Source organism: Podarcis gaigeae, assembly GCF_964106915.1.
Source record: "Podarcis gaigeae genome assembly, chromosome: 1".
Classification (NCBI taxonomy): Eukaryota; Metazoa; Chordata; class Lepidosauria; order Squamata; family Lacertidae; genus Podarcis; species Podarcis gaigeae.
This window is the reverse complement of record NC_139678.1, coordinates 73,059,147-73,084,981: the sequence shown is the minus strand read 5'-3', so window position 1 is coordinate 73,084,981 and position 25,835 is coordinate 73,059,147. Positions and strand designations below refer to the sequence as shown.

Sequence of the window (25,835 nt, the reverse complement as noted above, 5' to 3'; positions counted from 1 at the left end):
CCACTCCTGCCACAATAAAAATATTTCTCCACGTGGTAAGGTGGTTCATCAGAGAGTGGGCTCTAATTGACATGAAGACGCCAGATTTTCCTTCCCCAATGCAATTCCCCCCACCTGAAGTAAAACAGACCAGAATTCTGCCATTTTATCCTGTGTATTTTGTGAAACAGCTAACCATATTCTGTGAAGATGGCGTCCCATACCGAGTTGAAAGAACTGAGTTCATCTAGTATGGCAGTTCCAAGTTTGGCAGGATTTTGTCAGAACATCCTAAACCTCCTATGACTCTTTAAATAATAATAAAAAACCCATTTGCCATCACAACTGTGGTATCAGAAAGCTAGAGAAGACTTGTAGATTGCTGTTCCTGCTGGAACACCAAGTCTGGTTTGAGATGACAGAGTGCCATCTAGTGATCAGATTAGCTGATTTTTTTTTTTTAAAAAAAAGCCAGTAGATAGTAGGAGTGGGCCGACTCAATCCTAAATTCCACAAATCCTAATTTATAAAACCAACTCCCTCATCCCCAAACTCTTGAGTTCCACTTCCTGGAACTGTGCAAATCAGTAATTTACCAAAAGGGGCAGACATGCACTCAGAATTAAGGATCTTTGCATCCATCTTGGCCCAGGGAACTGAGCTCATAGTTCTTTCAAACACATTCCTCCCCTCCACCCTTATTCATTTAAGCACCCTAATTTGGGGGTGGGGAAGTTCTTGCCATTACACAGGGGGGAATGACCCTGCAAGCCTCTAGGTACGGTTTGGCTACAACTCCTACCATTCCTGACCTTTGCTCATGCTGGCTCAGGCAAGTGGGAATTGGGACTCCAGTACCTGGAAGGTCAGAGGCTCCTGACCCCTTTTATCAGAAATCTTTTTTGGTTACTGCAAAACATCTAGAGATCCATTTTCTACCCACCTCTAGCATAAAAAATTGCCACCTTCTCTCACTTCCACGGGTGTGGATGTGTGTACTCATCTCCTCATCCCAGAGAGAAACAAAGCTTTTCTCCCATGTCAGTACAGGAAAGAGATGAGAAAGCTTCTCTCTCTTCCTCTCTCTCTCTCTCTCTCTCTCTCTCTCTCTCACACACACACACACACACACACAGTTGGAAGTTTGGGTGCAACTCAGCTTGCAGCATAAAGACACAGGGATAGTCTGGGAATATAATAAATAAAATAATAAGGCCAGGGCTCCCCAGCCACTCTGGGCAGCTTCCAACAGTATATTAAGAACACAATAAAACACCAAACATTAAAAACTTCCCTAAACAGGGGGATATGAAGGCTCCTCGCTCTTTCTCTGTTTAGACTGAGAGGTCTTAGGTTGTACCTCCCTCACACTGACAGACTTCAAGAAGTCAGCTGGGAGCTATCCTGAGTAAAAGGATTACCAGCAATGATTTTTCAGAAAGAGCTAATGAAGTGTGGGGCAGTGGGGTTAAGGAATAAAGAGGGACTCTCCCAGAAGCAAGAATGAGGTCTGGAGTCATACAGAGGCAAGGAGGCAAGAGGGAGACAGCATTCACCAAACTAGGTTAGTGAAAACCTGGGGTGTCTCCTGGTGCCACCATAACATTTTCTTAAGAGCATTTGGTTAGTGAAAAGGCATATTGTAAGCTAAAAGAAAATTGAGATGTCACCCTTTCATTAGAACATTAAAGGTTTCCTGAGAATAATGATGGAACAAGTGGGAAACAAAACTAATTAAACAATTAGTTTTGCTTCCCAATTGATTTAAGCAACGGTGCAGATGGACCTATAGTCTCAGTTTTCAACTCAGGACTTGCAAGAACTGTAATGACCTGATACTGTACACATTCTCACATAAGTCTTGCTGTTATAGGAGTTTTTGGAAATCATGTGGGGGGAGTAAATATACAAACAGCTCTTCTTAAACATTTTATTCATCATTCAAAAAGAAAACATTCCATAATCTTTTTACAAAAAAAAAAGGCTTTGGAAAGAAGGGGGGGAACAGTTCCTGCCCCTATTTTTCCAAGTTTTTCCCCCAGACTTTGCACCTCTAGTTTCATAGCACTTTGCTCCATGAAAAACTATAGTTAATGCAGTAGCAACGGGCTTATTTTTAAGTGATGCATTCCTTTAATTAGCTACAATTAGGTTACATCAATTATTTCAAAAAAATTAAAGTGATAGTAAGAAGTTTTTGAGGTCCCCCTTATTACTTTTCTTATTTTCTTCAAGATAAAGCAGTCTTTTCAGCTGTGCGAAGTGGTCTTTGATGTTTCTCTGAGTCCTGGAGGAAGAACGAGGTGTTGATTGGCCAGATGATGTTCTGGAATTGGGTGTCCCTCTGTTGGATCCAGAATGATGGTGGCTGACAGGTGTGGTTTTGTTTGAAGACTTCCCGGCTGATGCCTTTCTGCCCAAACCTTCTCTACTCTTCCCAGAATGCCTTGTTGTTTTCCCACATGCATTGCAGGTAACCAGCAGGACATTCTTTGCTTCCTTGTACTTCTTCAAAAGCTTTGTTTGTTTTAAATTGAGTTTGTAGCCCTTTGCTTCCCGATTAAGTAGTTTTTGTATCTGTGGAGTCACTCTCTTTTTAGGCATTAGACGTACCCTAACATTACCGGGAAGGAGAAACTGGAAACAGTAATGACACACTCGGTTCACAGAATCTTGGGTTTTGTCTTCTCTGTTGCTGAGTGTCCACAGTAAAAACCGTGCTTGGGCAGGGCAAGTGTCTGCCAGCTGCCGTGCTGCATCTTCCAAGTACTGCGGCCTGCCCATTGTCCTGAACAGATCCAAATGTCTGTGGCAAATGGATGAGCTTCAAAGGGAGCGATGATGGAATTGGCCAGGACTCCAGCAGCCTACTTTCTGACACCAATTATGTGACTGCCTGCAGAAGCAAAGTTAAAGAGTTAAAGAGTTAAAAGTTAAAAGACCATTTAACAGATGCAATTAATATTATTTTCCACTGCAGAGTAAACACACATTAGGTTTCATTGGTGTGTTGTGCCCGTCCCTGGTACTCTGGATCAGTCATCACTTGCCATCAAGCACAAGTGTCTTCACCATTTGCTCTCTTTCAGTGTTGTTAACTGTGAAGGATAAACGAATATTCCCCAAAATGAAGACTGGCTGACAAAGCAATTATTATTTGAGGACATTTAAACAACGTCAAGCCGAACACACATTGTTCTTATGTTATGTATTTTAATGTTCTTTAAATTCTAAATCACCTGTGATCCCCAGATGAAGGCCAGAATATACCATACATTTAATAAATACATAATAAATCATATGGGACCCATTCTCTTGCTGTTCAAAAGGGTTGATCAATGAAGGCTGAAGCAACAGAAAAAACAACTTACGGTACTATCTGTCTGAACTTCAGCTGGGGAGTTGCCTCTGCATCTGTCACCCCACACTTGCAATCAAGATGTGGTCATACTGTACAGCAGAAGATTAAAAAGATGATTCTGTAGGGGTCTCACAGGCCCTTGCAAGAGTGGCATAAACTAGTTGGCTTAGGTGAGCATAAGGCCATGAGTTTAACAAGGACCAGGCTGCCAACAAGGTCAAGCTAACCAGAACCAAAGTTTCCATATGCCAATGTCAATTTACAATTGTGTGCCTTTACAAAGTTTACTGCCAACTGCTATTGCTGCAAGAACGATGCTGGCACGATCCATTTCTGCACTAGTGCTGAAAAATAGCTTTGTTGTGAAGTTATGACCACAAACCAAATCATTTTTGTACTGACCCAAAATAAGCTGAAAAAATAATTGATTGTACAGAGTACTGTGTTATAAGAAAAATACTGCTCCTTTATCCCTTATGGGGTATCCAAGAGCCCGTATAGAGTCCTTATGTAGGTTCTCTATCAATAGGTGAAAATGACAGAGGCCAACCAGAGAATACTGAGAAGCAAAGCAGCTAGTAAGCATGATCTTTATTAAACTGTTGCAACAGGGTCCCCCACTCACCCCACGCAGGGAGGGAGGAGAGGAACCCCGAACAATGGTGTGCAACCTCTTATATAGACTTTAAAAATTGGCTCCCCTATAGCTCAAGACCACCCCCCAAAACATCATACATACATCATAGGGTCTACAGCAGAAAACCTGTCTGTCAGGATGCCTGATAATGGCCAATCATTGCTTAACCTGGACGGCCTGGCCATTCTTTTGTGATGGTAAATACTTTAGTTCCTGAATCATAACTTATGTATATTGATAGTTTGTTCAGCTTAACAGATACTGGCCAGACTGTATTTGCAAAGGGAGGTGTAAGCCCCTACAGTCCAAAGACAACTGGCAAGCTTTTCCCATTTCCTTCCTCCTTGCAGCGAAATATTTCAGGTCAATATTTGAGAGTCAAAATGGCTTCAGGATTGCTCTCCTGTGCTGTTTCAGACACTGCACTTCTGCATGTGTGTTTGCCTTATACATTTATGAACATTTTTTCTATATATATAAGACCTTATAATTCCTGTAACAACTGGGAAGACTACAATCTTGCAGATCTCTCCTTTGTAAGTAAACCCATGCAATGAAATGGGATTTACTTCTGCACACCAAGAATGTAGGCAGTGGCCTTAATCAGAGTCAAACCCTTTGGTTCATCTAGCATTCTAGCTCATAGCTATCAACTTCTCTCCAGGGTTTCAGACACCAGTCTTTCCCAGCCCTACCTAAAGATGCCAGGGCTCTTCCACTATGGGGTACACATGGCAAACAGACGCCACACTTGGCACGCGCACCCCAGCCAATTTGTAGCACTTTACCAGCTGGAATGATTGGCGGTGGTGAAAGCAAAAGCCGCAGCGAACGAATGAATGAATGCAAGAAAAACAGCAGGATCCACCCCAAGCAATAACAATCAATGAAGTACAGATGCAAAATGAGAGGGCCACTCAAAGAAACTCACCTTGCCAGCCCAGCAGGTACTTCCATTCCCCCCCCCCCAAAAAAAAACCACTCTCGGGAGAAAAACAACAAAAATAAAACCCGAATCCTTCTCCGGCAGAGGACCGAACTAACACAGCATTTTAAACCCAAGATGAAAACCCCACCGCTCTGTTGCACAGACACGTGGCGAGCAACCCCCTGCCTGCGCTGTTCATGTCACGTGGCGCGTCGGAACACGTCCTCTCCGGAAGAAGAAGAGCGCCTGCGTGCTTCCGCATGGAGCGGAGTGGCGGAAGTGACCTCACGCACATTTAAACAAAAAAAACTGGTTGACGATTACGAGGTGATATAAGAGGTGGGAAGAGGAGCTTCGGGGCCGGAAGTGAGGAAGGAGGGAGGCAGGGAAGGAGGGGGAGGGAGGCGTCCGTGAGGAACTTTTTCCGTCAGCTGGGCGAGGGAAGGAGGGAGGGAGAGGTCCTCTCGAGGGGCGGCAGGAGCAGCAGCGAGGCTGAGCGGCGGCGCCCCTCTCCGGGGGCGAAAGGGCCACGGAGCCCAGGATGGAGTTCCGCGATATCCTGATGGTGGCGTCGGAGCAGCAGGGGCTGAGCGCAGTGCCGGTGAGGGCTGGCGGGGGCGCGGGGGAGGGAGGGAGGCGAAAGGACGGTTGGCGGCGGGGAAGAGGCGACGGCGACCGCCTCCGGCCCGTCCCTTCCCTTCTGGGTCCCTCTCTCTTTGCTCTACCCGAAGCGGACTTTCTTCTGAGTCGAGTCTTCTCGGGCTCTTCTTTCTGTCTCTCTCGCTCCCGGGGTTTCCGTGCGCGCTACTTGCTCTGCTTTTGTCTTGCTAATCTGTTGCTCGCTCAGCTGCCGGCGCCCGGCGAGAGGAGCCTGTTCGGCGAGGTGTCACCGGCGGGGGGGGGGGGGGATGCTTTTATCAAATGCATTTCTCGCTTGAGTCACAGAAAGATGCCTTTGTTCAAAAGCTGCTGCTGCTGCTGCTCTTTTTTTCTTTTTCTTTCCGGATAGCGAACACTTGACTTCAAATCCCTACCCTTTCCTCTTTTTTTAATCGCAAAAAAAATAACTTTAAAACTTTAGAAAACGAGACCAAAAAGTTGGTTTTCAGTTACCTCTACATATGCTGGGTTGCTAACCTTAAAATCGTTCTCCAGTTGATCCGAAGCTTGGCCTAAAAACGTAGGGCTAATGTTTGCATTGAGGTTGTACAATGTCCAAGCAGAATGTGAGGGTTCAGGGAACTTTTTGGGTCACTTCTTTTTCTTTTTTAAAATTATTTTGTCAAAGTAATAATCATAAATAAAAATGTGCATCCCATCACCGAGACCATTCCATTGTAGCTATCCAACCTCCCAAAATTTCAACACCTCTTGCGATGGTTTGACCCCTTTCTGTTTTAACAGTACAAATTCTACAAACACCCTCCATATCTCCTCAAAATCCTTTCTCCTGCATATTTCCCATCTTACCTTAATGGCACATGTTAATTTATCATTAAACAGCTCTATCCCACACCTCTTTATACCAAGTTGAATTCTTAAAGGGATTTATCTGGCTTATACTTTTTAAAAGAGCTTCTCCGGGCTTTGAAGATGTGCAGCAGGCTTCTCTGGGTGTAACAACAGCAGCAAAAGCCAGCCTAAGCATGCCTACTTAGACTTTAGGCGGATGCTTATTAAAAAAATAGCAGCTGTAGTTTATTTGTGAAACTCAAATGTTGCAGACAGCACATATAATCAAATTGTGAGTTTTATAGTTATCTGACTTACCTGAATTTGGCTTATGGATGTGGGATATTTTAAAGAATCAGAATACAAATGGATATCTAGATTTGTTGTACCATTGAATGGCTGTATGAGAATTACAGTTAGCAAGGAAGTACTAAATGAAAGAGTTCTTAGGATCATGGTGATCATTGCATGTTCTTCTGGTAAAAGGTGTAAGATATTTGATAAAGCAAAGTTTATTAAAAAAAAAGCTTCAAAAACTGGCAACATAATATTAGTATTATGTAGCATTAGTTAAGGGTAGGTAGCTGTTGGGTTACAAAGGAGCTTACAATGATACTTCTGTTTATGAACGCTTCTGGTTACGCATGCTTCGGGTTATGAGCTCCGCTAACCTGGAAGCAGTTGCTCCTGGTTGTGAACTTTGCCCCAGGATGTGAGCGGAAGTCACAGATAAGAATGGTTTCAGCTTAAGAATGGACCTCCAGAACGAATTCCGTTTGTAACCAGAGGTACCACTGTATTGACATTTTCTTTCTTCCTTTTCCTGAAGAAGCATGTTGGGAAGAATATCCTGAGAGTTATGCCACCTTTTTTAGTATCATAAAATTTGGTATCAAATTTTTCTCAAATACTGGGTCATGATGATCTTTTGGAAACTGTTGGTAAAATTCTGGTAAGAGACAGTGCCTTTAATTTTTTCTTTCTCTTTCCTCCTACCCATATAATTAATTCAATGCAGCATTAAATAGAATAGCTTAAGCTTGGTCCAGTGCACCATGGGTGTAGAAGTGTGCATGAAGGATTTCCTGTTTGTCAGAGGTTCTCAGGCTTTTTATCCTCAGGGCCCTCTGGAGATGGCTTCAAATTACCCTGAGATCCACCAGTCACAAAATGGTGGTTCAGATGTAGAGCCAGTCACACAGTAGTGGCAGACAGAGGCAGAGTTTGACATAATCAGCTTGCGGTTACTGAGATCACTTTCTACTGATATCTGAATCACCTTCAGAAATTGCTAAATTATTTGCCACAGTATTTTCCTTGTGGCAGGGAGTTCCATAGCTCAGCTTTCCTCAAGCTAAGTACAGTGGTGCCCCGCAAGACGAAAAACCCGCAAGACGAAAGGGTTTTCCGTTTTTTGAGGCACTTCGCAAGACGAATTTCCCTATGGGCTTGCTTCGCAAGAAGAAAGCCCATAGGGAAATCTCCGGGGACCTCTTTTAAATGCTGGCGGTGGGGAGCAAAGCCTTTCCCCCCCCTCCGGCCTTCAGAAGAGGTCCAGGAAGGCCGGCGGGGGCCGAAAGGCTTTGCTCCCCACCGCCAGCATTTTAAAAGCAGTCCGGGATAGCAGGGAAGCGCTTCCCGCTATCCCGGACGGCTTTTGAAGGCAGGCGGGGGGAGCAAAGACTTTTGCCCCCCCCCCCGCCGGCCTTCAGAAGAGGTCCTGGACCTCTTCTGAAGGCGGGCGGGGGGGGGGCAAAAGTCTTTGCTCCCCTCCGCCTGCCTTCAAAAGTCGTCCGCTCTCCCGGGAAGGCAGGCACGGGGGAGCAAAGACTTTTGCCCCCCGCCCGCCTTCAGAAGAGGTCCAGGACCTCTTCTGAAGGCGGGCGGGGGGCAAAAGTCTTTGTCCCCCCTGCCTGCCTTCCCGGGGGCTTTTAAATCGCCCCGGGACAGCGGAGAAGTCCTCCGCTGTCCCGGGGCGATTTTTAAATGCTGGCGGGCGGCAGCGAAGCCTTCGCTGCCGCCCGCCAGCATTTTAAAATGCTGTCCCGGGGTTTTTTAAAATGCTGGGGGTGGGAAGAAAAGCCCTTGTCCCCCCCCCAGCCTTCAGAAGAGGTCGGGGGACAGACTGTCCCGGACCTGGTCTGAAGGCGGTTTCCATAGGAACGCATTAATTGATTTTTAATGCATTCCTATGGGAAACCGTGCTTCGCAAGACGAAAAACTCGCAAGACGAAAAAACTTGCGGAACGAATTAATTTCGTCTTGCGAGGCACCACTGTACATACATTTGCTCAGCCTCCCTATTTTAGGCAAAGTGTGCTTATCCAGAGGCTGTAAGTAGAGAAGGCCTGTTCATTTATATTTTTCCCTTCCAGCCCCCCACCAATGCCTCTCAAATTGTTTTTACACATCTGCTGTATTCCCCTCCCCCAATTCTATTTTCATACTCAACATAATTCCCTCCATGCCAAACTCCCAATATTTTTTATCCCAGCTTCCTGATCCTTTTATATTCACACCTTTTATATCAGCTTCTCTCATCCTCTTCCTTTCTTTTCCTAGTTTATTTATTATTGGTTCATTTATTTATTACCATAAAAATGAATCTTTTATTTCAGTTTCTAATTTCCATAAACACTTACTCTGGTCCTTTCCTCTCAGAGAAGGGAGGGATTGCCTCGCTTCTCTCTCTCTCTCTCTCTCTCTCTCTCTCAACTTGTTTCTTGGACACTCGAGTGCAAGAAGTTGCTGATACAGGCATTGGCCCAATCAAAAGTCTATCACATGGATAGGAGACTGGGCAGGTAATTGAGGAGGCTCTGGACAGGCTGTGGCACTGAGGCCAACCTCAGAGTGGCCCAAGACCCCTGGTATGCACCCAGCCTTCTGTTTAAGGGAGCCTGCCCTAGAGTAGAGCATAAGAGCTCTATTCTTCCTGTGGAGTTAGAGGGAGCAGACCATTGTCCCTTCATCACACTTCCTTGGTCAAGTGAAGTGGGACAGAGAGGACTGGCTAGAGATTTTGGAGTTAATGGACTGGCATGGTGCATAGCTGTCAAGTGTCCCTTATTTGAAGGGACAGTCCCTTATTCCAGCGCCATGTCCCGCTGCTGTCCCTTATTGATGGATGTCCCTTAAAGGATGTCCCTTAAATTTCAAAGGAAGCAGCTCCTCTCCCTCCCTCCCTCCCTGCCGGCCAAGGAGGAGAGAGGCTCCAACTGTGTTGCTTGGCTGTGTTGCTCACCCAATAAGAAGTCTAAGAACGACTGGGGGGTGGAGCTTGCATGCCTTGTGTGTGGCTAGTTAATGCAAGCTGAGGGGTTTTTTGAATGCTGGATGCCATTTTGTTGCACGTGCTGCTGCAAACTTTGCAGTGCAAAGCCAGGCCGGGGAGCCATCTTAAGTTGAGGCTGCATAGGCCTTGTGGTGCATGTGATTCAGATTCTATTCAGTTGAACCTCTGGTTACAAAGTTGGTTGGACAGTGTTCTTGAAGCTACCAGCATGAGTTTGACCAGACTGCAGGAGGACAGGAAAACTGGAGAGCCTGGAACAGTTGAGGCTGCAGGTTCCTTATTTTCAAGGCTGCTGGTCCCTTATTTTCAAGGCTGCTGGTCCCTTATTTTCAAATCTGTAAGTTGACAGCTATGATATGGTGACGGCCCTATTATATGCTGTGGAGGATGGAGGAAACAGGGCTTTGTTATAACCTTTGGAGACTTTTATGTGATGCCACATCCTCAGTGGATGGATCAAGCCCAAGATATATTTTCTATGAGTAGACAGCATGATGATTTAAATGCCTATTGCAGGTCTTTTTATTTAGTCCATGTCTTGATTTTAATTCTCCAGAAAAACATGTAAGACTCAGTCTAACGAGAAAACATTCTTCTCTTTGTATCTCATTCATAGTGTCAGTTGAAATATTTATTCTAATGTCCCAAACCTGGGTTGCTGTGGTTTCCTCAAACAGTGTGCAGCTATAATCTTTGCTGACGTAGGAAAGATGATGTATTAGCAATTCTATTTTAAATGCCTTGCAGGCAAATCAATACATGCTTACTTTGAACTAAATTCCACTTAAATCAGTGGGGCCTACTGTCAAGTAAGTGCTCATAGGATTGCAGTCTTAGACAAAAACTGGATACAGAAAAAAGGCCGGGCAGCAAATATATCCTGGACACCCTTAGCACAGTTGCACCAAATAGCTGTTCAATATGCATGTCTACTAGTAAAGGTAAAGGTACCCCTGCCCGTACGGGCCAGTCTTGACAGACTCTGGGGTTGTGCGCCCATCTCACTCAAGAGGCCAGGGGCCAGCGCTGTCCAGAGACACTTCCGGGTCACGTGGCCAGCGTGACAAAGCTGCATCTGGCGAGCCAGAGCCGCACACGGAAACGCCGTTTACCTTCCCGCTGGTAAGCGGTCCCTATTTATCTACTTGCACCCGGAGGTGCTTTCGAACTGCTAGGTTGGCAGGCGCTGGGACCGAGCAGCGGGAGCGCACCCCGCCGCAGGGATTCGAACCGCCGACCTTTTGATCGGCAAGTCCTAGGCGCTGAGGCTTTAACCCACAGCGCCACCTGCGTCCCCTGCATGTCTACTACACATGTAAAAAAAACGTTTCTTTTAACTTCTCCATACAACCAAAAAAACCACCATTCCAATTCTTATACTTGACCTTCAGTTTTCAAAGTAGGTTGTATAAGGTGACTATATTTTTTTAGCCATAACATTCCCCCCCTCCCCCTAGCTGGAGACTGCTCTTCTAGATCAGAGGTGGATAACCTGTGGCCTTTCAAGTCTTGTTGGGCTACAACTTCCATCATTAGCCAGGCTGATGGGAGTGGGGAGTCCCATTGCTTGGAGAGTCACAGGTTTGACAACCCTGTCACAGATGCTTTCAGGTCTCTTTTCACATAAATCTTTTATGAATAGTTCATTTTCAGCAATGCCTTCTGTTTTAGTAATCTGAAAGTTTGGGCCGCTCTTCAATTTAAAATAGATTAAATAGAAATTTGAGTCTTGTAAGTGCTCCTGAATACAATACAGATTTCAACATTTACTAGATGAAAGGACAGCTGCAAGTGCGAAGGGTTGGTTGTCAGAGAAAGAGAGAAATTGGTGTTCTTCTTGGGAACCTGACACAAAACAAAGAAATAGATGCCCCTTAGGATCCCTTCTGACTCTACAGTTCTATGCAAAATAGGCTTCAGGTGAAACTAGGCATGGGGACAGTCCCCTAGAAATCAAGGAATGACTGCAACTTGATACAGAAAGCATTCTTATATACTTCTGTGCTACACATTTGATTACTATTAGCCAATCATGTGGCTGCAATAAAACTTTCTATAATAGTTACATCCCACTGTTGTCTAAACCGGTCAGAAATCTCTTAGATACTTTGAGCCCTCCCCAACCTTCTCATTATAACAATATTCATCAATGTCCATCTATATTAATTACCTTATTTCTTAGCTGTCCACCAACATCTGCTTTCATTTATTTTGTGATTAATACATCCATTCTTATATTTTGATATAATATTAATTGCAATCGTTCTGCCTAGCCAGTCTCCCTTCAGCATTGCTATGGCAATTGACCTCCTTGAATTCTTTCAGTGTCAGGACACTGGCTGCTGCTTGTTCCTTCCTAAAAGCAAGTGAGTTTTTTTCCTAATGAGAAGGGTTAGTAAAAGTTCATGCAGCTTTTGCTAGGCTACAATATATCAGGAAAATGGAGTCTAAGCTACTAAAAGGGATTTAATGAAAGCAAGAAACTACTGTATAGATTCCAAATAGGACAAGTAAATGGAGTTTTCGCTTTCAAGAGAACATATTACATGTTTTGAAGAAGCTATCAGTAAAGTTCATGTTTTATTAAATGCGTATTGCCAGTGTGTGTGGATCATGATCTCTTCATGGGAAAAGTGATTTAATCAATGAAAAGGAATCACAATTCAGAACAGGGGTGGGGCACCTGTGGCTTTCCAGGTGTTATTGGACTCATCCTCCTATCTGACCCAGCCAACATAACCAGTGTTCGAGATGGTAGGAATTGTATTCCATGAATATCTGGAGGGCCACAGGTTCCCCACATCTGATTTAGAAATATAATTCCTGAAAGTGTATTTCTCTTAAAGAGCTTGTGCTGAATGAAATCTCATAAATGATTAATAAAATCTTGAGCATTTACTACAATTTTATCTTTATTGTTGACTTTGGGAAGTTCATCTCTTCCTGTAAGCTAGCAGAGTTACCGGTAGTTAACATTTGCTTTCCTGTGGTTGCGGTCCTAGGCAACATTGAACAGCATTCAGAGGTTCCTTTCCTCTGACAGGAAGTCTGTTCCTCCAGCAGAAATAATCTTTCTGTTCAAATTATCTTCCATTGGAAGAGAAGCATTGGATCCAGCCCATTAACTTTGAAAGTCTTACTTATTTTACATCTGGGTAAACATGACTATTAAAATGTATGTATTAAGTTTTCCTGAAGGTAATTTCAGATTTGAGACACTTTAAAAACCATTATCAAGTAGTAAGCAGTTACTGAAATGTTACTGCTAAGAAGGATTTTAGGCTGAAACTATTCTTTGCTAGATAGTGAATAAGCACATTCATGATCATTTATATGAGAAATAGAAACAATAATGTATTGCATCATGTCTCGCTAAAATTATAGAGCTGTTAGTTCATCTCCCTTAGGGAAAACCATGCTAAGCAATAATTAGCTGTTTTCAAAATGAAGTGACTATTGGGCTTAGTAATGCTTCCACTGATAGCTCAGTTGTTGCTATAGATAACTCAAGATCTGACCCAAGTATGTAAATACCTATTAACTTGATTTAAAAAGTAGTCCTTGTTATTGTTCAACAGTAACACATAGGGTCTGTGTAGCGTAGGGAATGAATCTGGCCAAAGGCAATGTGATAGTATAAGATAAAAAGAGAAAGTATTTTCAAAGTTTGAATTATAACATTTAGAATTTCTACATGATTTTGTCTTCTTGTTAAGCTGTAGTTTCAGAAATAGCATTGGGATCTTCAAATAAAGGGCTACTACATTCTTGTTATTTTATTTTATTTTTTAGCTTCACAGCAACTCTGTGGAGTGGGTCATAGTTCAATATCTGGCTCAGTCAGGGTTGTGAGATTTCTTCATTGTACTTATGACAACTGTCTACTTCTATCAAAGTAAAGCCAGGTGGTGGTTTCACTCTTAGTTTGGAGAGGGCAGGGTTTTAAAAGACACCTGCTCTCTTTTAAAGAGGGGATAAATGCTAATTTTGGAGCTAACATAGTTTTGAATCATTTTCACCAATATTTCAAGGCATGGAGGGTGTAATCAAGTTTTACAAAATGAATTTTTAAAGGCCTTTGTGGTTTTCAATTTCAATTATCACTTAAATGCTGTGTAACAACAGCCATCTGCAGTTTGCATACTGCTACAGCTTTCAACCCTACAGTTGCCATCTGGAGGTGCTCAGAAAAGGATAATCAGTGTTTTAAAAAGCACACCAGGAGAGTTTGACCTGTGCTTTTCGCCACTGCAGACAAGTCTTTGTATAAAGCTGGTACTTTTATCAAATAAAGAGAATGGAATCTTACTGCCTGTCTAGCTTGTTCACTGAGTTGTTGAAGGAGAGAACTTGTAGCTGCAGTAGACTTTTATACCTCATACAAGCTACGTGTTGTATAAAGTCTTGTATTAAAGTATTTGTTTCAGTGTTCCTTATTTCATTGAGAAGGAAAATCAATATATTCTAAATTGGTAATTATAAACATACCACTCTCTCACACACATATAGTTACAGGTAGGTAGTCGTGTTGGTCTGCCGTAGTCGAAAAAAATATAAAAAAATCCTTCCAGTAGCACCTTAGAGACCAACTTGGTTTGTTATTGATATGAGCTTTCATGTGCATGCATGCTTCTTCAAATACAAAGAAGATTGGTATCTGAAGAAGTGTGCATGCACATAAAAGCTCATACCAATAACAAACTTAGTTGGTCTCTAAGGTGCTACTGGAAGGAATATATATATATATATATAACATAACATAAAACAGTTTTTTTCTTATACAGCTAAAGAAGTAATTACAATTAAATCTGACCATGTTTAAACACTCCCCCCAAATAAATCACAAATTAAGTACAAAAACTCTTACTTGCATAAGCACTGAGACAGCTTTTTGAATAATATATAGCCTGTATTGTGTTATATCTATGCTCTTCTGATATTGTTATACTTCAATTTCCATTAGCTCCAACCAACATAGCCAGTGGTCTGAGGTGATGTCATTCAAAATGTTGTGATAAGATGGTTTATGACGTATTGTGGCATGTGGTTGTGGCCAGTGCTAAGCACCTTAAACACCACTGAAATCAATTGCTGAAAAGGCTTTTATTGTTAAATTGCCCAAAGCCCCCAACCTGTTGTGTACAGTAGCTAGAAACCTAGAGCCTTAGAAATTGGTGTGTGGTTCTGACATTTTGTCTCTTTTCAGAAAAGATACAGTTTGGCAGTAGGCCCTCCCAAGAAGGATCCAAAAGTGAAAGGTGTTCAGTCAGCAGCTGTGAGAGCTTTCCTCAAGCGGCAAGAAGAGGAACAAAGGAAAAAAGGTATATTTTTAAATTATCTTTCTCCTCCCAAGAGCCACTGTCACTTATTTTTGGTGATAACTGTCTTCTGTTTCCTTTTTGAATATTGTTTCCATAGTTCCCTCATTTTTGGATGTGTATTGGCTCCTAGAATCCTCTGGAAGCAGTGGCAAAACTTAAAAAGTTGGTTCATTTCCTCCCCTCTGTTCTGCATTTAGAACTGGATTCAGATTACTGAAGCCCATGCAAGGACTTCTGCGAGCACAACAAGGCTTCCCACCTTCCCTATATCAATGTCTTGGGGTAGTACAGCATGCAGCGAGCAGGGAGAGGGGGAGATCATTCCATCAGGCAAGCAGGAATTCCATCAATGCTGCTGGGTTGTTTGGAACATCAGAGTGTTGAATTCCTCTCAGTTTGTACAATAGCTAGAAACTACAACATCACAGAGACTGGTGCATAGTTTTGACACCTTGTTCTTTCAAAGCATGTTTTATTTAACAGGCTTTTTGACAAATTCCAGAAGATACTGGACAGAACTGCTCTTTGAAAGTCCTTCTCAGTTTTGCCAACAGTTGCCCATGTTCAATGGGGAGCTGCTGCCTGAGAAACCCAAACCCACAGCCTCCTGGGTGTGCTGAATTAATTGTGCAGTTCTTTAGATCTCAGTCCGCCCTTGTGTTTAAAGTGGAGCTCTTAATTAAAATTCTGCTGTGTTATTTCCAAGGGTAGCTTTTATGTTCTATGTCTGCTATTTGATTGCTTAGATAGTTTGTAGTCAGAATGTAAACTCTGAGCATGACCTTTACAATGCACACTAGCCATTGCAATTTTTCAAGCTATCCCAAGATTTTTCAAGCGCAAAAAATATTTTACATAGGAACTTTCCTTCTTTTACAGCCATTGAAGAAAAAAGAAGAAAAGAAGAACTTCTCGCTAAACGTGTAGAACTGAAACATGACCGAAAAGCAAGAGCTATGGCTTCACGGACGAAGGACAATTTCCGTGGCTATAATGGCATTCCTGTGGAAGAGAAGCCTAAAAAGAGGCAAGGCCGTGAAAACAGTTCTGAAGGGAACACAGAAGGAGGTGAATGCATGACAGGTGATGAAATGGAGCAGTTTGAATATGATCAGACAGAATCGGAGCATGAATTGGAAGAATATGAAGAAAAGCCTTCCAAAGCACCAGTGAAACCAAAGGCGCCTCCCAAAAGTGCACCTCCAACATTGAACTTTAGGGACCTTTTAAAGCTGGCTGAAAAGAAGCAGTATGAACCAGTTGAAATAAAAGTTCCTCTGAAAAAGACAGAGGAAAGACCCATGACAGCGGAAGAACTGAGAGAGCGAGAATACTTAGAGCGGAAACACAAAAAGGGGGTTATACTAAAAGAGAAAAAAGTTGGGAAAGAAATAAAACAGGTCACTATATCAAATTCTTCCAAGAAGGAATTTTCACAGAAGGAGGTCATAAATGCTAAACCCAGTAAGCATTCAGCGGACAAACATTCCTTGCCGAAAGGAAGCCTTTCCTCTCAAAGTAGTACCGACAAGAAATCCAAGGGACCAGCTTTAAATGAAAAGCATTTGAAGTTGTCATCTGCCTCCAAACCCAACCCTTCTGAGAAAGCAAAACCTGCACATAAGGTCCCTTTGAAAAGCCCATCGAACAGCAGTCAAATAAAATCAGCATCTAATGGGGGTGGGAAATCTGGACCTAACTCCCATACCCCAACTTTGAAAACGGCTGCAAATGGAATTATCAGGCATCCATCTGCTAAAGAAATTGCTCTGAAAAAAACTACTAGCCAAACAAAACCATCTGGTGTGGCTCCTTCCCAGCCTGAAGGTGTTAAAAATGTCAGCTCCAAGCAAGCAAGCCGCAATTCAGGCACAGGAGGACCTCTTCCACGAGCAAAGAGCAGCTTGAGTACAGGTCCAGGTCGGCCAAGCAGCAGTTTGATTGTTGGACGTGGACCACAGGGCAGTAGTTCGGGCATGGGACGTGGACGATTAGGTAGCGGCTCGGGATCAGGGCAACGAAGCAGCAGCTCAAGTGCGGGACTTGTACGGCCAGGCAGTAACTTAGGTGTGGGACCTAGCAGACCAGGCAACAGTTCAGGACCAGTGCGTTCCGGAAGTAGTCAAAGCATAGGACCCGGGCGGCCAAATAGTCTAAATGCAGGACCGGCAAGAGGTAGTAACTCAGGATTGGGACCAGGCCGGCCAAACACCACTTCAGTTGGAACTCTGAAACCAAAGTGTACGGTTGTATCAGAAACGATCTCTTCTAAAAATCTGGTACCACGACAAGGTAGCGGACAAATGAATGGAATGAGGCCATTTCCACAGCAAAGACCCAGGATCCCCCCACAAGGTATCTTTAAAGTTTGAGTTTATGACTAATTTGATATGTACTCTGTTTCATTCATACATTTGTTGTCTCACTGTAGCTGTTTGGACTTGGAGTTGCATATCTTCCAATCTAGTGCATGTTAGTTCAATGTGAGTTCCATTGAGTTCAGTGGTAGTACAGTACTCCGAGAATTTGTATAGGATCTCATTCTACTATCAACTTTGTAAGCAAAAAAAGCAAAGCAAAACATGGACTGTTTTTCAAACTACTTTGCAGATTTGATTGCTCCTTACAAACATACGTATGGTAGAGTGTAGGAAACCTTCGAAAAATTTTATAATCTTGTTAACGTCAGGTACATTTATGTGATTTCTGGCTTCTACAGGTTCATGCAAATTCAGTGTGAGCAGGAAAGGCTGTAACAGAGATATTGTGGTTGATATTAATTCCTTGATTGATTTAAGGGTAAGAAGCTCCCTTGATCCGAAGCATAGGAATCACTCCAGTTGGGGGAGGGCAGAGTTGAGCTTTATTTTTCTTGGAGCAATCCTTTGCCAAGGCAGACAGGATTTCAACTTAATCTTTGCAGCAGTCAGTAGCCCTTACTCTCCCATAACAAAGGTTCTCTTATTCTAGATTAGCTTGCTGCAACTCCAGTGCTTGTACTATATGAAGAAGCGATGTCAACCATTTTGGAGAGGGAGACGGTGCTGGAATGCTGTAGATGTACACAGATAACGCTTTGCTGCTAAGCACAAATCATCCTTCGCCTTGCCCTGGTTTTCCAAATCTGGGCCTAACATGTCAAGCAGATGGAATTAAGTGCAGAGTTTGTGTTCTAGTGTAGAGAAACTGCATGGGAATTATTCCCTCCCCCCAAATAATACTGGAACCCAGGGCAATTCAACTACCCTGAATGTTGGAAGATTCAGGACAGATAAAAGAGAACTACTGCATACAGCACATACCGGTAGTTCAACTATGAAATTCATTTCTATAAGATGTGATGGCCACCATCTTAGATATGTTGAAAAGTGAATTGGAAGCATTAATGGAGGATAGGGCTTGCCATGATGTTCTACCGCCACTGTTGGAAGTCTGAATCCCAGTTGCTGAGAATCACAAGTGAGGAGAGTTCTGTTTCACTCAGGTCCTGCTTGCAAACTTTCTATAAGCATCTGTGAGAACAGGATGTTGGACCAGTTGGGCCTTTAGCCTGGTCCAGCTGGACTCTGTGTACTTGCGTCTGGTACATAATAATCTGTCTGGTACATAATAAGCTACCCAATAATGCTTGAAGCAAAAGGCCTAGTAAACACACACCATTTAGTATTCTTATTATGAGGAGAATTTCAGATTTGTATTCCAAGAGTAGATTTGTTGTGTTGATGCAATACACCTCTGCATTCGAAAAGAACATTTCTTTTTGCCAAGCCGTTTACAGTGATCCAACCAAATTTGTTACTTAAATGCTGGGTAGCAGGGATGACTAACTTGTGTGCCTTCAGACAATGATGAACTCACATCAGCCCCCATCAGCCATGGCCAGCAATCAGAAATGATGGAACTTGTAGTCCAGCAACATTTGGAGGGCCGAAAGTTAATCTGCCTCTGCATTACACCAATAGCTGCCCAGAATGTAACCCGTGTAAAGCCTCATGAAGTGACTGTATTAGCTAGTGAAGAACCAATGCAGCACAAAAATAAATGTTGCAGCAGGTTTGCAAGTGTGTATTACATGTCTGAATTTCACCCCTTAGGTTTTCCAAGACCATTTCTTCCACCTATTACTAGTAAAAGGCAATATGAAGACGATGAAGATGAATACGATTCTGAAATGGAGGACTTCATAGATGATGAAGGAGAGTCCCAGGAAGAAATCTCTAGACATATTAAAGAGATATTTGGTTATGATCGGGCTAGGTGAGAAAAAGAATTTTGCATCATTTTATACCATTGTGTAGTTATGACAATCTCTATAACATTCATGTAAGGTGCATAAATAAAGTTTTCCCCGATACAGTTTCATAATTTAGTCTGCTTGAGTACTTTTGAAATTAATCAGGAGCTCCTTAAGAAAACAGAGTTTGAGCAAAAGTTCTCAGTGGTTTCTGTCAACTATAATCGAGGATAAAAAATATGAATGTGCATGTACTCAAAAAATGCAAGAAAGGGGCTGATATACTACTATATGCAGCCTATTTATTTACTAGTATTTGCCAAAGCCATATGATTACTGAGACTAAAGGTCCCCACCCCTGCACTGAAAGGAACTGACTTGGCCCAGCCATATAATTATAAGGTTACTTGAAACATATTTCTGTTTTATTTAAATGCATATACAATTCTGGTTCTGAAACACATGCATTTATGTATTATAGCAAAAGTGAACATATTGCATTTCATTTTGCCTATTACTCTCAGATATAAAGACGAAAGTGATTATGCCTTACGTTACATGGAAAGCAGCTGGAAAGAGCAACAGAAGGAGGAAGCCAAAAGGTAAGCAGAGTTGAAGCTATCCACTTCACTCGTCCAGATTTTGGTCATTCATCAAAAAGAAACAGTCCATTAATGTCATTCCAAATAATGATGAGTTTGGAATCATTGTGAGCCATGGCAAGCAATGTAAGCAAAATGGTTGAAGTCTCTGTGAAGTGACCTCAAGTGAAGGGGAGGTTTTTGGCGAGAGAAGCTGTGGAAATGATTCAAAGTCAGCCATGAATATATTGGCATACTGTGGAGATCTGCACGTTTTCATCACAGTGCTGTTAACCTGAAACCAAAAGCCCTCCATAAATTTGAAATAAGTGAGGACAATGTGACCAACTTGGTGGAGAGATCAACTGGGATAATATTGCTGATGGCTTCTTCCTCATCTTTGTTAGTGTATAGAGCCTCAGCATCCATGCTTGCTTGAATGATGATCCCTGGGAAGAATGTCAAAGACTGTAACTTTCTCAGAAAGTCAGCAATCTCCTGAAAACAATTTTAAGTATTAGGCCCAAATGGAGACAATGTTGTTTTTTTTGTCCCATTACAAATGTTCTACTCAGTGAAGCACAGATGATTATATAGACCAATTACTGGTATTGTGAGTTTTTTTGCATACTTATTTAGCATATATTGAAGCTAAGACTGTAATTCTTGTATTTCATTTCAATACTTAATACATTTTTCACCTAACCAGCTGTCGGCAGAAGCCCTGCACAAGGACCTCTGCTTGTGCAACAGTGCTTTCCCCTGCTTCTCCCCACAGGCCTCTCAAAATTGGCTCTGGGGAAGGGTCAGAAGAACCCCTAGAACAGAATGGGGGGTATTGTTCCATCTGGCAAGCTGGGATGCTTGCACAGGCAGAATGATTGGAAGAATGGAACATTTAATTCAAGCAGGTCTTTAAGCTGCTGCAAAACAGTCCATGGCAGCGGTTGCCAACCTGGCACTAATTGGTTTTTGTTGGTGCCCCTGGGAACACCACCGCCCCCACTCTGAGTTTTCATTTAAAATAAGCAAGTGTCTAGCTCTTCTAAAATGAAAGTTATGGGGCAAAATGTACAGATACCTTCTCTGTGAGGGGAGTGTGATGTGGCCACCTTGTATATTTTTCCTAGTACAGAGGAATGCCCTCTGTTGTTATTGCATAGCAATTCTGTGTGTATTGCATGGTCTCCACAATCAGCTGGCTCCCCATAGTGAGCATAAGGTTGTAGGGGGTAGTTTTCTCTCTAATTTTGTGTTACACCGCACTGTCCATGTGCACTATTTTGTGACTAGTGCCCTCAGGACTCATCTGCAATTTGTAAAATGCCCACTGCTCCAAAAAGATTGGTGGTCCCTGTTCTGTGGTTTCACTGCAACAAGCTTACATGCCTAAGCCTCTGGAAGTGTACTGTGCAAAAATAGAATATAAATGCAATCAGTTTGGTTTCCTGTCTGGTCATATATAGGATTATCTGGAGGTATTATTGATCCTTGTAGCATCTTCAAAGCAACATGTGAATACAAATTTCAGCTGCTCTAACTCTCTATATTTATACTCTTAATTGGGGGATATCATTATTGTTCAGGCCAATTGCAGCAGCAATTACAATTAGCCAGCCTTTCTTTATATAGCATGTTTTTAGTATTGGGTAGGCTTGTAACCTTGTGCCATCTCAATATGTTATGGGAGCCATTTATTTTTATTTTTCTATTTCCAGTCTAATTGTAGCATATTCCAGTGCTGTTGCATCCCTGGAAATGTAAGGCAGATTCTAATATGGCTTCTCTAGGGGATATCCTAAACCTAGCTAAGATTTCTGCAAGCTGTCTAGTGATGGGTAATGGTAAGAGGGTTATGTTGATTTCCTCCTGGCTAGGGATTTTTTGTGCTCCTACATTTTGGGTTTAATTATCTTCAGATTTTAGTGTAACTAAATCTTTATTCCGCAGCTTGAGGCTTGGAATGCAGGAAGATCTAGAAGAGCTAAGACGTGAAGAAGAGGAATTGAAACGAAAGAAGCAGGCAAAGAAGCTGAGAACACGTTAATCAATTTGCCATTGCTATGGTTTTCTTGTTATTATTCCATTTCTCTCCCCCCCCCCCCCATTCTGCTGCTTGTTCCAAATTTCAGCTTTAGTTTTACTTTGCATATGAAAGGGTAAAAACTTGAGTAGAAAATGGAAATATAGAAATATGGTTCTTTAATTTGACCCACAAATTCATATTTTTAATATTTGCCAATGCTTCCTTTTTATAAAATAAATGCACTAATTGAGAATATAGACGGAATTAAAGTGGAAATGAATGTTACTACTGCCTAAATTAGTTCAAGGATGCCAGCAGACTACTGACTGACTATGCACTGGCTTGCAAAATGTGGGCCCTCACACCAGTACGACAGCCTGCATTCTTCATTTTACTTTAAAACGGAATAATGTTCTTTGTGTCCTGAGTCAAGATGCTTAAATATCATTCTTCCCATTCAGATAAAGCACAGATTAAAAAATTGTCGCTGCTGTTCTTGATGTTGAAAGCAATATTGACCTGTATTGGAGAAGATTATTTGAAAAAGCAATGTTATCATGAAAGGTCATGAGCATTGTCTTTGCAAACTAATAGACTGAACCTATCCCCTAGATGTAGCTGTTGTGGAATAAACAGACAGCAGTGCCTGGCATGAAGAAAAGAAAACGGCATCATACATACCAACAGAAATCTCATCCTGCCCCCCCCCCCCCGCAAAGCTAAATTGCTGGTTCTAGTAATATAAGGTTGTTTCTCTGGCTTCTTGAATTCAGTAGAGTGGGGCCTTGGGAAACCCTGTATCTGTCCCCATGTGTTTGAAGTCTTCCTTGAGCTGATAAGAATCAGTCCACTGCCTGATGTTTTCCTATCCTGCTGTGCAGAAGATAGAATTGAGCTGCTTCGTATCATTTAGAAATTATTTCAATAAGAAATGGGACCAAATGATGAGTTTGCCTTGTAGGTCTGGGATTTCATTGCCAAAAATAAAAATAAAATTATCTTGGGAAATGCAAACTTACATTTTATATAGATATATAATTTCTATGACTTTGGCTTAACTACATTTTAGGAATATTTTTAGAATATACCCCATTGTTTTCAGTCTCCATTTCTAGATTAAGTGCATATTGCATAACAACCCCAAAGCCTGCTGGTGTATATTGCCAACTAGTTTATTCCAGAATATACACCAATTCAATCTACATCCTTCTCATTGTAGGCATCTTTATAGTTATTCTTAACAGTTGTTCAATAAAGCAGCTGAATAAATTCCCCACAAAGAAACAGTTTGTCAAAAGGTCATTTTTGTTGGTTTTTGAACATTTGGTTACACACTAATTTAAAGCTACTACAAAAGTAACACAGTAGTTGCATGTTACAAAAAGTTCTATGTTTCCCCCCATTTAAAAGAACTGTGCTTTGGGATTTCAGTCATGTTTCATGTATTTTATTACTCTGGTGTCTATGATATGCTGTCAAATAAATAAAAAAAGATTATGCTTACTAAAAATTGCATCGTCAGGCCAATAATGAAGAATATGATATTCTTCTAAAAACTAAAACTATGGTTGGACAGTGTATCCTGATTAGTGTTCTAGCGGAGAGGTATTCTAGCAAAGATTGACTACATTTTAAAGAATAATTGGAGGTGAAATTGTAATAAGTAACAGGAATGAATGAATTCAGCCTTCAAAATGGGAAGTGGAGTTTAATCAGGAGAAATAATGTAAAGAAAATAAAGAACCTTTGCTTATAAAATCCTTCAGCCACCCCTTTTTGTTGTTGGCTGGTGTTTGCTGAAATGAAACTATTGGACAGTTGCTACAGTTAGCATGCAGCTGAACTGGAACTCTTAACTTAAAAGTTACTGTTATCACTAGTGCTATTTCCCCCCACTTGTCTGCGTTCCATCTTGCTGTGATTAATATATTCACACATGAATCTGGCAAATGCTCTCATTTGTCTTTTTAATTCATTCAAGGCAATGACTGTTGGAAACATGACCAGGCTGCTGTTCATTTTATAATTATTCTAATGAAGGAAGTATCTTAATCATCAGCCCAGGTACGGTCCTCAGCAAGCTGAAGAATTTGTAGCACCAGAAATCTTAACGGAAATCTTAATTTTTCACATGCATGTTTTAACCATGTCTTGTAAGTTCTGTTCAAGACTGTATTCTGAAACATTTCAGTGTTACTTGTCTTGTAGAAGATAACATAATCAATATTGCCAATCTTTATCACTTTAGAACTTCCAAAATAGAAACTTGCCCTGAACATGAGAATGATCATGCATTCTAGAGAATAATTGTATTCTCTTTTGAGATGATGAGCTGATTAACATGTCTGTTTGCATTATTTGTGTGTGGCAGGAAAATGTTTTTCCCATCATTTTTCTTGGTTCTTCCCCTTAAATAAATATATCAGTTATTTAATGGTTCATTAATCAACTAGAATATTCATTTCTTCCAAGGCATATACAACACTGAAGCATAAGAAACAAATTGAATATTTTCCTTCTGGAGGTGTCAGGCTTCTATAGAGACATCATAGATTGCATTAGCTGAGCTCTACTCTAAGTTGCTGATTCTGTTCAGTGAAAGATGTGCCTTTTTTTACATACATTAATATTTCCAGGAATGTAGGATGAAGAGTTAATTCTGCTGTCAAAGATGCTTTGTTGATGCTTGATCATGTGAAATAGCATAGTTTTTTTATAAAGTCCTTCCAGGTCTTGTATTGCACAACTACAGTAGTTAGTATTTATTGATATTACTAAGTAAAACTGAAGGGCACTTTGTATTTAATTAAAACTTAATTTTGCAATTGCCTTATATGTATTTTATTAAGGCTGTACTTACACTTTTTACAGCAGTATCTAACAGAGGCCAGAGCAGCAAGTTTCATGGAAAATCCTAGCAAACAACTCTGATTTATTCTTTAATGGAGAACTCTTTCAAAATGTATAAAATCTTATTTTTTATAAGCCCCTGATTTTTATCCAGCATAACTAATTTTTATTTGGCTTTGGCTTTCTGTAGATTTAATTACCCCAAAGTGTATTCCTACATATATAGCAGGAGACCAAAACACTGGAAAGAAAATACAGTCTTGAAGAGACTAGTAAATTAATTGTGATGACTATGTTGGGTTTCTATTTATTTTGTTGAGTCAGAGTACTACAATCAAGTGTTAGCATATAACTGAGGATGCTTCTAGATTCCATGTTCTGTTTTTTTGTGAAGGTCATTGTGTTTAACACAATGTGACAAATCAGGTAAAAACTGTTAACCTTATTGTTTTTTTCTGGTGCTGTCAGAGTGTATGCTTTTGCACATTTGAAGTGCAGTCTGAAAGCGAATTATGTATATAATAAATTACAGACATTAAAACATTTTATTGAATTTTTCACTGGTTTGCATTAATTTGTAGACTTTAAAATACCACAGTGTTCCTTCCACAGGACTCCTTGCAAAATAGTCTTTGATCCTTAAAGTTTGCTCTTTCACTCTGTTATTAAGTGTCTGAGCCATGCAGAAGCTGCTGGAATTTATTAGATCATATTACAGAATATCAAAATAGCTGAGTTATTAAATAGCAGATCAAATATTAAAAGTTTTAATTGGATGATGCAGTTTCTGAATACTTTGTCATAGTCACTAATGTTAGGGAATAATATTGACTGAGTTCTGTGCTATAGTTAAGTAACATATAAGATTGTATCTTAGTGGAAAATTAAAAACTGAAAAAGCAGTTTTCCATTGAGCTGTAACACAGTGTATATCTGTTGAATTTCATCTTTATGGCTTTAGCCCAGTTAATACAAAAATCAAAAACTTCACGCCATGCTTGCCATCAAGAATCTTAGATGTTAAAGTGAAATAATTTTGCAAGCCCTCGGCATGACCCTATGGCCTCTTCCCCTTCATCCACACTTTTAGCAGCTTCATTTTGGTACTCAAAGCCACCTGCTACCCCAGATACCTTCTGCACAAAACTGAGTTGAATTTCTTGGGGGGGGG

At 41.3% G+C, this 25,835-nt stretch overlaps 2 protein-coding genes across 2 annotated transcripts; one reads left to right on the top strand and one right to left on the bottom strand.

The window, feature by feature from the left end:
• Positions 1-1,895: 1,895 nt before the first annotated feature.
• Positions 1,896-5,114, bottom strand: RMP24 (ribonuclease MRP subunit p24). The gene is made up of 3 exons (XM_083715871.1): positions 4,895-5,114; positions 3,356-3,429; positions 1,896-2,875 (listed from the first exon to the last, which is right to left on the bottom strand). The coding sequence occupies exon 3, from the start codon at positions 2,761-2,763 to the stop codon at positions 2,155-2,157; it is 609 nt and encodes a 202-aa protein (XP_083571997.1). The 5' UTR covers positions 2,764-2,875; positions 3,356-3,429; positions 4,895-5,114; the 3' UTR covers positions 1,896-2,154.
• A 134-nt stretch (positions 5,115-5,248) lies between these two features.
• SPTY2D1 (SPT2 chromatin protein domain containing 1) lies at positions 5,249-25,224 on the top strand. The gene is made up of 6 exons (XM_083709090.1): positions 5,249-5,506; positions 14,859-14,973; positions 15,853-17,328; positions 19,068-19,230; positions 19,732-19,809; positions 21,739-25,224. The coding sequence occupies exons 1-6, from the start codon at positions 5,447-5,449 to the stop codon at positions 21,833-21,835; spliced, it is 1,989 nt and encodes a 662-aa protein (XP_083565216.1). The 5' UTR covers positions 5,249-5,446; the 3' UTR covers positions 21,836-25,224.
• The last annotated feature ends 611 nt before the right edge of the window (positions 25,225-25,835 follow it).

Coding starts and splice junctions, on each gene's coding strand:
- RMP24 (XM_083715871.1), bottom strand. CDS start 2,763: ATGGGCAGGCCGCAGTACTTGGAAGATGCAGCACGGCAGCTGGCAGAC.
- SPTY2D1 (XM_083709090.1), top strand. CDS start 5,447: ATGGAGTTCCGCGATATCCTGATGGTGGCGTCGGAGCAGCAGGGGCTG. Junction 5,507..14,858: donor AGGGGCTGAGCGCAGTGCCG/GTGAGGGCTGGC, acceptor GTCTCTTTTCAG/AAAAGATACAGTTTGGCAGT. Junction 19,810..21,738: donor CAGAAGGAGGAAGCCAAAAG/GTAAGCAGAGTT, acceptor TTTATTCCGCAG/CTTGAGGCTTGGAATGCAGG.